Source organism: Caretta caretta, chromosome 2 (genome assembly GCF_965140235.1).
Source record: "Caretta caretta isolate rCarCar2 chromosome 2, rCarCar1.hap1, whole genome shotgun sequence".
In the NCBI taxonomy this organism is placed as follows: Eukaryota; Metazoa; Chordata; order Testudines; family Cheloniidae; genus Caretta; species Caretta caretta.
The window spans coordinates 148,257,465-148,270,217 of record NC_134207.1 but is presented as its reverse complement, the minus strand read 5'-3'; the positions used below and the strand labels follow the sequence as shown (position 1 = coordinate 148,270,217).

Here is a 12,753-nt window from a genome sequence, read left to right as displayed (position 1 = left end):
ACATGAATATCTGACGTGCTTTAGGAGATGTGGCAAAATGAAAACCGTTTTTGTATGATTATCGTGCAGTGATTTAATCAGTATTCAGTTATTTAGCAGAAAACTTTAGACAGGCAGGTTCTAATCTTGATGCATTAGGCACAGTGATAATGCTTACCCTGCTGCGGAGATCAATTTTTATTGGGTACATCATTCCACATCTCTGATTAGGTTGGTTGTTATGAGAAAGGAATTAAAATTGTTGTATTTGAGATATGCAAGTTGTCATTTTGTTCTTGTGCGAAAATCTTCTTCTAGTCTTTGTTAGAACTGGAAGTGTTCTCTGACATGTGCACACAGTTTACTGTGCTCGAGTTTTACGTGATACTACACATTCACAATGATGATCCAGTTGTGACTGGTTGGATCACAGAAACCCCTTTTGGAACTGCCACCTGATGTGCCTAGACTACCTCTGAGCCCGTTTTCCCTGCCAGCTTGGGACTTTGGTACTGTGCCTGTTTGAGCCAGACATGCTTGCCTGCTGCAAACACAGATCAAGTCTCAACCATGTCCCCCACAAGCTACAGGCTTAACTGAAAACGGTTTAAGAAGCGCTCCTGTCTCCAGCACTCAGGTACCCAGGTCCCAATGGGGTCCAACCCCCAAATAAATCTGTTTTACTCTGTATAAACTTGCAGGGTAAACTCATAAATTGTTCTCCCTCTAACACCTATAGAGAGATATGCACAGCTGTTTGACCCCCCTCTCCCCCCAGGTATTAATTCTTACTCTGGGTTGAAGTAAAAAGTGATATTAAATACAAAAAGTTGGATTTAAGTGGTTCCAAGTAATAACAGATAGAAAAAGTAAATTACCAAACAAAATAAAATAAAACATGCAAGTCTAAGCCTAATGCAGCAGGAAACTAAATGTAGGTAAATCTCACCCTCAGATGTTCAAATAAGCTTCTTTGACAGACTACCTTTCCTCTAGTCTGGGTCCAGCAGTCACTCACACCCCTGTAGTTACTGTCCTTTGTTCCAGTTTCTTTCAAGCATCCTTTGGGGTGGAGAGGCTCTCTCTTGAGCCAGCTGAGGACAAAATGGGGAGGTTTCCAAGAGGCTTCTATAGTCTCTCTCGTGGGTGGAAAGCCCTCTCTCCTCCTGGGTAGAATTACATAGAATATCAGGGTTGGAAGGGACCTCAGGAGGTCATCTAGTCCAACCCCCTGCTCAAAGCAGGGCCAATCTCCAATTAAATCATCCCAGCCAGGGCTTTGTCAAGCCTGACCTTAAAAACTTCTAAGGAAGGGGATTCCACCACCTCCCTAGGTAACGCATTCCAGTGTTTCACCACCCTCCTAGTGAAAAAGTTTTTCCTAATGTCCAACCTAAACCTCCCCCACTGCAACTTGAAACCATTACTCCTTGTCCTGTCCTCTTCTACCACTGGAAATAGTCTAGAAGATGGAGTTTTGGAGTCACATGGGCAAGTCACATGTCCATGCATGCCCTTTTTTTTTTTTTTTTACAGGCCAACACCATTGTCCGCATGCTAGTTTTGAATGTTCCCAGGAAAGCAGAGATGTGGATTGGCATCTATCAAAGTCCATCGTTAGCCAAGTACTCCCAATTACTTGAATAACCCCTTCACGCAATGTTCACCAGATTTGCCTTAGGTGTTTCCTACAGTAAACACTTTAAATACAAGCATAGAGCCAACCCTCAACTTCAGATATAAAAATGATACATGCATATGACTAGGATGAATACATGTAGAAGAACATAACCTTTGCAAAGATATATTATATGGCATATCTCACCACCGCAGCACCTCCTACTGTTCAGTCCAGGAATTAGCTCAGTTCACGCAGAGCACTCTCTCCCGGTGGTGTCCCGTCCATCTCTCACCCTCAGTTGGCATCTTGACCTGCTTTGCTCCCAGCTCATAGCGTCCTCTTCAGGACACTGCCCTCCAGCAGTGCCCACTGCTCTGGTATCACCACCTTCTGGGGATTTGGTGTTATCAGCAGTCCACCATCTGCACCTGATGTAGTGGCCGGCTGCAGCCTCAGAGTCTAGTCCCTTTGTCGCAGAGGCCAGCCGCAGCCTGGATCAGGCCATGCTTCCCCTTCAGCCCTATGCACCTGCCTGGCCCTTGGTAGCTAGGCCTGCAGCCTGGGGTTTTCCTTGGCCAGAGCTCCCCAGCTCCTTCTGCCCTTCCCCAGCACTGCTCTGTCCAAGGTGCTACCTTTCAGCTCAGGAGCCAGTCCTGCTCCCTTGACCACCAGGGAGCGACTACCCTGCCCTTTGCTAGACAGCCTTTATATAGGGCTTAGGCTGGGCCTAATTGGCTACCTCTTCCCCTGCCCTGATTGGCTCTCCCCGGGCCTTCTCTGCTTGGCTGCTGCGGGTCTGCGCAGCCTCTCTGGCCTGGTTCAGCCCTTCTTCTCAGGGAATGGGGCACTGCCCCACCACAGTAGCATAAAACATATTCCAGGTATGTCATATTTACACTCATAAGCATATTTCTATAAAGAATTATGGGGTGCAACGTCACACTAATGAATTTCAAGGATTAGAGTTGCAGGTTAACGTGAGAATATTTGCTAGCTGCTACCTGTATACGTGCGTAAAACCAAAGTGGAAGGATTCTGAGTGACACTGCATAGTTTTGGTTTCTTGGTACTAAAGTAATGCAGTTTTCAAAGTGTCTTCTCTGTTCCAGCATCTCTGTAGTTAGACAGAATGGTTGGGCGTTTAAAGATGTACGTTTTAAATACTACTTACAGTTACACTATTTGAAGGAAATTAGAACCGGAAGACATGAGAATCCTCTTGGAAAAATTTCTTTTCCCAGGAGGAAAGAAGGAATGTCTGTGCTGTGTTTAGCATTTAAATGGTACTGCACTTATTATTTGGCACTCAAATGTTCTTGAAAAACACTCATATCTGTTTGCTTAGCATTTTTATTTAGTGTCCAGTTCTTTTCCTTATGCCTTTCCCCTCTTCTCTAATATAAAAATCATCGGGCAGGAAATGGTGCTATATATAATTGCAAAGTTTTTAACAGAACCTGAGAAATTACAAACATGCTAAGTGTCTTATTTTATCAAATACCATCAAATGCATTTTGTTCAAGGATTTCATGGCAGTTTTCACAGGCTAAATTTTGAAATGTTCATTTGCTAGAAAGTTTTATTGTCTGAGGTTTTCTTCTTAACAAGAATCACAACCATATATTTAATACTATCTTAAAGTACTGCTGATACATTGTTGTATTGCAACCAATATTCCATTATAGAAATAATTTTCTTATTACAAGTTTTTGATCCAAGAATATTTCACTCCTTATGCTTTTTTTTTTTTTTTTCCTACTTTGCTTACTCTGAATCCCACTGATCAGGTTGTTAGTTCTCAACAAATTCTTGCTATTTAAAATCATAATTCTATTGTGACATCACTTCTCCTATAATCTTCTGTAGTCTCACAAGAAGCTTTATCTGGGGAAGCAGCTCCTATAGCTTGTCATTCTTCTTCCTATCTTTATCTTACAATAGTTTAACTGTAACATTCTTTCACCAGGTATCACTTATTCCTTTAATCTCTAAATTATACTAACACTCATTTCTGTTTTCTTATCCAGTGCTTTGGCGATGCTTCAGTACCGTGGTAATATTTCTTTTCCTTTTGGATGAACAAACAAGCTTATTGGTGCTAATTCCAGCAGGTGTTGGTGCAGTGATTGAGGTGAGTTCATAAAGCTCTAAAGTCTGCTTATGTCTGAATATAGGTTTATTGCTGACCTTGCTGCTATTTACATCTACAGTACTATGGGGATGATGTTAAACTGTTCATTTTATTTATATATAGATTCATAGATACTAAGGTCAGAAGGGATCATTATGATCATCTGGTCTGACATCCTGCACAACGCAGGCCACAGAATTTTACCCACCCACTCCTGCGAAAAACCTCTCACCTATGTCTGAGCTATTGAAGTCCTCAAATCGTGGTTTAAAGATTTCAAGGAGCAGAGAATCCTCCAGCAAGTGACCAGTGCCCCATGCTACAGAGGAAGGCGAAAAATCTCCAAGGCCTCTTCCAATCTGCCCTGGAGGAAAATTCCTTCCCGACCCCAAATATGGCAATCAGCTAAACCCTGAGCATATGGGCAAGATTCACCAGCCAGATACTACAGAAAAATTCTTTCCTGGGTAACTCAGATCCCACCCCATCTAATATCCCATCACAGGCCATTAGATACCAAAATCTATTTACATGAATATTTAATTACCAAAACCATGTTATCCTATCATACCATCTCCTCCATAAACTTATTGAGTTTAATCTTAAAGCCAGATAGATCTTTTGCCCCCACTGCTTCCCTTGGAAGGCTATTCCAAAATTTCACTGCTCTGATGGTTAGAAACCTTGTCTAATTTCAAGTCTAAACTTCCTGGTGGCCAGTTTATATCCATTTGTTCTTGTGTCCACATTGGTACTGAGCTTAAATAATTCCTCTCCCTCTCCGGTATTTATCCCTCTGATATATTTATAGAGAGCAATCATATCTCCCCATAACCTTCTTTTAGTTAGGCTAAACAAGCCAAGCTCCTTGAGTCGCCTTTCGTAAGACAAGTTTTCCATTCCTCGGATCATCCTAGGAGCCCTTCTCTGTACCTGTTCCAGTTTGAATTCATCCTTCTTAAACATGGGAGACCAGAACTGCACAGTATTCCAGGTGAGGTCTCACCAGTGCCTTGTATAACGGTACTAAAACCTCCTTATCCCTACTGGAAATACCTCTCCTGATGCATCCCAAGACTGCATTAGCTTTTTTCACAGCCATATCACATTGGCGGCTCATAGTCATCCTATGATCAACCAATACTCCAAGGTCCTTCTCCTCCTCCGTTACTTCTAATTGCTGCGTCCCCAGCTTATGACTAAAATTCTTGTTATTAATCCCTAAATGCATGACCTTACACTTCTCACTATTAAATTTCATCCTATTACTATTACTCCAGTTTGCAAGGTCATCCAGATTTTCCTGTATGATATCCCTGTCCTTCTCTAAATTGGCAATACCTCCCAGCTTTGTATCATCCACAAACTTTATTAGCACACTCCCACTTTTTGTGCCGAGGTCAGTAATAACAAGATTAAATAAGATTGGTCCCAAAACCGATCCTTGAGGAATTCCACTGGTCACCTCCCTCCAGCCTAACAGTTCACCTTTCAGTATGACCCGTTGTAGTCTCTCCTTTAACCAATTCCTTATCCACCTTTCAATTTTCATATTGATCCCCATCTTTTCCAATTTAACGAATAATTCCCCACGTGGCACGGTATCAAACGCCTTACTGAAATCTAGGTAAATTAGATCTACTGCGTTTCCTTTGTCTAAAAAATCTGTTACTTTTTCAAAGAAGGAGATCAGGTTGGTTTGGCACGATCTACCTTTTGTAAAACCATGTTGTATTTTGTCCCATTTACCATTGACTTCAATGTCCTTAACTACCTTCTCCTTCAAAATCTTTTCCAAGACCTTGCATACTACAGATGTCAAACTAACAGGCCTATAGTTACCCGGATCACTTTTTTTCCCTTTCTTAAAAATAGGAACTATGTTAGCAATTTTCCAATCATACGGTACAACCCCTGAGTTTACAGATTCATTCAAAATTCTTGCTAATGGGCTTGCAATTTCATGTGCCAATTCCTTTAATATTCTTGGATGAAGATTATCTGGGCCCCCCGATTTAATCCCATTAAGCTGTTTGAGTTTCGCTTCTACCTCAGATATGGTAATATCTACCTCCATATCCTCAGTCCCATTTGTCATGCTACCATTATCCCTAAGAGCCTCTTTAGCCTTATTAAAGACCGAGGCAAAGTATTTGTTTAAATATTGGGCCATGCCTAGATTATCCTTGACCTCCACTCCATCCTCAGTGTTTAGTGGTCCCACTTCCTCTTTCTTTGTTTTCTTCTTATTTATATGGCTATAGAACCTTTTACTATTGGTTTTAATTCCCTTTGCAAGGTCCAACTCTACTTGACTTTTAGCCTGTCTCACTTTATCCCTACATGTTCTGACCTCAATAAGGTAGCTTTCCTTGCTGATCCCTCCCATCTTCCACTCTCTGTATGCTTTCTGCTTTTTCTTAATCACTTCTCTGAGATGCTTGCTCATCCAGCTTGGTCTACAACTCCTGCCTATGATTTTTTTCCCCTTTCTTGGGATGCAGGCTTCTGATAGCTTCTGCAGCTTTGATTTAAAATAATCCCAGGCCTCCTCTACCCTTAGATCCATAAATTCTTCAGTCCAATCCACTTCCCTAACTAATTTCCTTAATTTTTGAAAGTCAGCCCTTTTGAAATCAAAAACCCTAGCTGCAGATTTATTTTTGTTAATCCTTCTGTTCAGTTTGAACTGAATTAGCTCATGATCACTTGAGCCAAGATTATCCCGTACAACTATTTCTTCTATGAGGTCCTCACTACTCACCAAAAACTAAATCTAAAATGGCATCCCCTCTAGTGAGTTCAGCAACTACTTGATGAAGGAATCCATCAGCTATCACATCTAGGAAAATCTGAGCCCTATTATTATTACTAGCACTCGTCCTCCAGTCTATATCTGGAAAGTTAAAGTCTCCCATGATCTATTTTTACATATAGAGATATACACACATACACATGTGCTCACTGTGTGTATGTACTTGTGTGTATCTTTCTATATGTAAAAATAGTCACTGTCAGCTTAAATTTAAGTGAACTAATTTAGAACAATTCCAGTTTAGGTAGAATACACGTTAAATAACTTATTCTGAATAATTTCTGTTTAACTTGTTCTCTTCAAGGAACTCTAATCATAGAGGGTAAACAGTAAAACTGTACATATAAAAAGTGCTGTAAAATACACAAAATAAACAAAGTAGAAAATTTTTTTTTACCAATTTTGCAGTTCCTGTAATCTTGGAGTATTATTTCTAATTAGAAGTACAAGATTTCAAATGTGACTTTCGATTTGGAGTCCCTTAAGGTTGCAAAAAACACACACACAGGTTAGGATTCTAACAAACATTAACTAGGGAGGAGCTCACGGTTCATCTGTTTAATTGTTAAAGGTTTAACTTCATTATATGGATGTGTCTGTGTTTTCCAAAATTACCACATTTACTCTTGGAATTCTGAACTAACTTTCTGAGAATGTTCAAGTAAACCCAGTAATTAGTTTAAAAATGGGTCCTTTAAGAAATTTATCATTGGGTCCTGACTGTCATTTGCTCTCACTAGAGCTTGTCAAAATTTTCTGACTGAACAGCTTTCTGTCTGTGTTGATTTTGTTAAAACATTCAACAAACAAGGCACACTGTATACGGTGGGTTTGCCAGCCTGCCTGGCTGGCAAACAGAGATGAAGTCCAAGAGAGCCTGCCATACAGGGAGCCAGGAATTCCAGGGACTATATTTCAAAATTTCAGTCCAGCAAAAATTTAGAGTTCGACTTTTTACCCTATTCAGAACAAACAAAACTGTAAAAACTCAAATATGTTCACAGGATAGAAACTGTGTCTTGGCTAGCTCTAGTTATGTCTCAGGATCCAATTTTCTACTGATATTTGTGTAAATATTCAATTTTAAGAAATTAGTCAGTATGAAAAGTAGGACTGCCAGAACTGACTTTCAGACTTCCTGTTTAAAAATGTATGAAGAAAAACTAAACAAAAACTACAAAGAAAATTCAGAAGGCATAAAAAGTTAGACTGTGTGAAGTTTCATAATGTTAGGGCACTACTTATGAACACCATAATTTATGACCCATTTTAAAGTCTATTGTACCATGCAATCCAAATTAAGGAACGGCTTTCACAATACTTATTTAAAATCCTTAGCTGAGGTTTTTATTACCTTGAAAGCTACAGTAAACAGGTGATGAGTGCCAGGGGGTTTATTTGTACTTTTCAGTTAAATGCTGATACCTTTATTAACCTTTATTCATTGATCCAATGAATTCAGTTAATTCATTGACTTTAGTGGGACTACTGAGGGAGTAAGGTACTGTTCTTCAAGTGATGCTCTCTATATGTCAAGGGTGGCCAAACTGTGGCTCTTCCACAGTTAAAGTAGCTCACATTCTCCACCTACCAGTCTGTGGGGGAGGGAAGAGTGTGTGGCTTTTCCACCTCCCAGCCTGTGGCGGGGGGTGGCTTCTCCACCTCCCAGCCTGTGGTGGAGCTAGGGGCTTCTGCCAGAAATGACTGGTGCCTGCTGAGAGTGGGGGGCACAATTTACAGGTTTGCTCCCCCAACAGCTTGAATCATGCCCTCCAGGCACACCCCCCCCTTACCCTCAGTGGCCTCTCCCTTGAACTCCCAGGTGGTAGCTCCTTATGGAGAGGCAACAACAAAGACCTGGGAGCTGCAGGGAGGGGCTGCTGCTTTAGCTCTGTGGGGAGAAGCAGCAGCAAAAGGAGTAGCTCTCCTTGCAGCTCCTTGCTCTTTTTCATTGTCTCTCCCCACGGCCGCAGCTCCAAGCTTGCCGGCTCCAGCAACTGCCATGCAGGGAGGGGGCCTGGTGGCACCATGTGACTGAGCAGGGCCAACAAACCCTGGGAAAAATCTGGGCGGGGGCCACCCTATGTGCCCCCGCCACGTGTCACCTCCGGACTTTCTGCCCAGTGGGGAGGGCCGTCTCAGGGGTTTCAGCCCTGTGGGGCATGCCTACCTGGGCTCAGGGCTTCAGGCCTGTTGGGTGCACCTGCTGGAGCTTCAGCAGGAGCAGGGCTGAAGGCCCGAGACCTAGCAGGTGCCTACCGTGGGGCTGAAGATCTGAGTCCTGGCAGGCACCTCGTGTGAGGCTGAAGGCCCAAGCCCTAGCAGGTGCACCCTGACTCTCGAACTTATGAAGATTGTCTTATGCGTCTCAGATGGTCAGTAAGTTTGGCCACGCCAAACTATATGTATTCCAAACGTGGGTGTGCATGCGCGCTATGTGTCGGAGCCAGAAAATTTCTGTAGCAGTGTCCATTAACCTGCATCAGCAATGTCCGTAGCCACAGGGTCAGGCAAAGTTTTATATGAGGCTGTGCGGAGTGACGCCCTCTCAGTTTCCTCGTACCATCGAATGATTGAAGTCAGAATCCCTCTTCCTCTGCGATTGTAGTTTTGGGTAACAAAGCCCTTTCTTTCATTTGTAGCTAGTCTTCTTTTGTTTTTCTCTTTACTTCGCTGTGCGTCGTTCTGAATGTAGTGTAGTCAGATTTCTGTTTCCTTCCCCAGGGACTATGCCCCATGTTCCAGGGTTCAAAAACTATGCATCATGCGCCCTCTCGTTCTCAGTGAGCGACGAGCACCAATGCTGTCTCTGCTGTCTTGGGGAGACTCATCTTGCTGCGAGATCTGTCTCTCCTTCCATCTGCAGACTCCTAAAGCGTGCCAACTTTGCCTCCACAAATTTTTTATGGAGGATGCGTTCCAGCTGCCTGCTCCGTCCAACCCCAGAGTGGCGGAACCATCGGTGCAGCGCCCTTCACTGGTGGTGAGTGCTCCTCCTAGCACGTCCCATGCCCCAGGTCCGGCAGTACCAGCAGTCTAGGATAAGCCCAAGCTTGAGAGCCAGAAGTACTTGCATGGGCATCGGAGCAGGTCCCCTTTGCAAGCTGCCTCCAAGCACAGCGCTCCCTCCCTAAACTGCCCCAGGTCGGTTGAGCTAAGCTTTCTTTTTCTGAGGGTAAGGTGAAGAAAGGAGGACCTGATGGCCCCACCACCTGCCATAGCAGCTACCTGACTGGAACTGTCCCTAGGGTGCGCACCACCTGTCCCCTCTGCATCTCAGCATCCATCAGTCTGTTCACTGCTGCACACACCACCTCGCTCTTTGACTTCTCACAGGGACATTTCCCAGACCTTGGGACAATGTGAGCCCCTTCTCCAGTCAGCACATCTCTAACTGCCATACCCTCATTCTCCGCTGCTCACTGCACATGAACCTCCCGCTCCAGCAGAGGCACTGCTACGGCTCCAGGAGGGGTGCTTTAAGCTTATGCATTCCGGCCCACCAGTACTGACTGCTCCACCACTCCCAAAGGCTTATACCACTCATGCTCTTGCCTCCTGACAAACAGAAGCTGTGGACCTGGGTGTACCCCTGGAGGAGGTTGCAGGATCAGCACCATCAATTGGTGGACATCCTGCAACGACGAGGGCCATTCGGGTGGCACTGCCTGTTCACAAGGCTATCCTGCAACCTGTGAGAGCGGTCTGGCACACGCCAGCTTCCTGAGCCCCCACACTGAAATGGACAGTACACTGGTACTTTGTCCTAGCTAAGAAGGCAGATTTCCTATTTTCTCACCCAGCTCCCAATTCTGTTGTGGTGCATGCAGTGACAGAATGTGTCTGCCAGCACACCCATAAATCCACGCTCCAGAGCGGGTGGGCAACTGCCTGGACCTTTGGGGCAGGAAGGTCTACTCGGCAGCATTGCAATTTTGTATTGCCAACTACCAGGCTCTGCTGGCGAAGTATGATTTCCACAATTACGCCAAGCTTGTAGCGTTTCTGGACGACCTGCCACAGGACAAGCAACAACACTTCCATGCCCTTCTGGAAGAAGGCTGCCGACAGCTAAGTTGAGCCTCGAAGTGGCCATGGATGCTGCAGGTACGTACTCTCGCTCTCTCGCAACTGGGGTCATTATGTCAAGACTCGTGGCTGCAGTCCTCCTTTTTCCCCTGAGAGGTCCAGAACACCATCCAGGACCTCCCCTTCAATGAGGACGAGCTGTTCTCGGCAAAGACAGACTAGTCCCTTCACTCTCTGAAGGACTCGAGGGTAACACTTCAGTCCCTCGGTATGTATACCCCGGCACCCCGTCATAAACAGCAGTGCCAACCCTTCTGCCCCAGTTCATATGTGACTTATCAGTCCTCCTATCTTCAAAATCAGGAACCCCCGAGGAAGTGTCAGTGGTACCAGCGACCTCGGGTCTCTCCATGGTGACCTCTTCCATCCTGACCAGACACCAACCCAAGGTCCAGTTTTGATGCGCAAGTTGAGAGCTGCAAACCCTCCCCCCATCACCGTGCCCAACTCCCCTTGTCTTCTTTGGGGTCCGTCTTGCTGTGGTTACCCACAACTGGGGTAGGAGTGTTACAGATCGTTGGGTACTAGAGATTGTCCAGCACAGTTACTCTAGAATTTCTCTCTTTCCCCCCGCATCAGGGACCTCCCCGAATGCCTGCTGGGGGTCTCTCCCATCGCAACCTCCTACAGCACAAGGCAGACACCCTCCTTGCGAGGGGCACCATAGAACCGGTGCCCAGCCCCTTCATCACCTGGGGATTCTACTCCTCCATACTTGCTCATCCCTAAGAAGGATGGCAAGCTCTGCCCCATACTCAATTTCCACGTTCTCAACACCTTGATCAGGAGGACCAAGTTCAAGATGGTGACACTCACAGTGATTATCCCCTTCCTTGCCCAGGGAGCGTGGTTTACAGCTTTCGACATGAAGGGTGCATACTTTCACATCGACATCCGTTCAGTACATCACAAACTTCTCCGCTTTCACATAGGCTACCACCATTACCTGTTCCAAGTTCTCCCCTTTGGCATCATGATGGCCTCACAGGTTTTCACAAAGGTATTTGTGGTCGTGGCAGCCCCGATGAGACATCTGGTGTACTCCATGTATCCTTACCTGGATGACTGACTCCTGGTCACACCCTTTCATGCCATGATTATGTCCGCAGTTCACACTCTCCGCTCTCTCCTTACCACTCTTGGTGTCTGTATCAACCAGAAGTTGGTGCTTATCCCGAGACAGACTATCAATTTCATCATGACGATCAGGATTCCATAATGGCACATTCCTTTGTCACCACTGTCATAGCCACTTACACCGCAACCCATGCACCACAGTACGTTGTTGGCTCTGCCTTTTCAGGCACATGGCGGCCTGCACCTATGTGACACTGAATTCCCACTTGCACATGCGCTGTCTACAGCTGTGGCTCCTGTTGTTCTTCAGACCCCAGTGGGATCACCCCAATACACAATGATAGTCCTACAGTTGGTTCTGGCCTCCCTCACCTGGTGGACCGACCCTTCTGATGTGCTTATTGGCATCCCCTTCTCCACCCCTGTTCCGACTGCCACTCTGACGACAGGCGCCTCCCTCTCTGGTTGGGGCGTTCATCTGCACCAGCGCATCACCCAGGGGGTTCGGACACAGTCCAAGGCCCGCATGCTCATAAACGTCCTGGAGCTGAGGGCGGTGCACTTGGCCTGCCATGCATTCCTGCCGCTCATCCGTGCCCGTTATGTTCAGCTCCTCTCCGACAACACGACAGCGGTCACCTACATCAACAGATGGGCAACAAGTCCTGTCGTTCTGCTCGGAGTCCATCCACCTCTGGAACCAGTGTCTCCGCCACCATATTATCCTCCCCATGGCGCACCTCCCGGGGGCACAAAACTCCCTGGCCGATGGGTTTAGCAGGACCTGGTACCTCAATCATGAGTGGGCGCTCCACAACCCCACTCTCCGTTCCATCTGCCATACCTGAGGCACCTCTCACTGGGACCTTTTCACTACACGAGACAATCACAAGTTCCCTCTTTACTGCTCCCAGGGAGCCCAGGGGCTCGACTCTCAAGGCGATGCTCTCATGCCCTGGCAGGGAGAACCTCGTTACACCTTTCCCCCATTCCTCTCCTTCCCCAGATCCTCTGCAACATCTACCAGGACCAGGCCACAGT

The 12,753-nt window shown here is 45.6% G+C and overlaps 1 protein-coding gene across 2 annotated transcripts in view; it reads left to right on the top strand.

Annotated features, from left to right (window-relative positions):
- Positions 1-12,753, top strand: part of CLPTM1L (CLPTM1 like) — a 115,305-nt gene that overhangs the window by 57,149 nt on the left and 45,403 nt on the right. For both annotated transcript variants that reach the window (XM_048839513.2, XM_075125480.1), the window contains exon 9: positions 3,628-3,731. In XM_048839513.2, the coding sequence (XP_048695470.1) occupies positions 3,628-3,731 (104 nt within the window). The remainder of the gene's footprint in view (positions 1-3,627; positions 3,732-12,753) is intronic.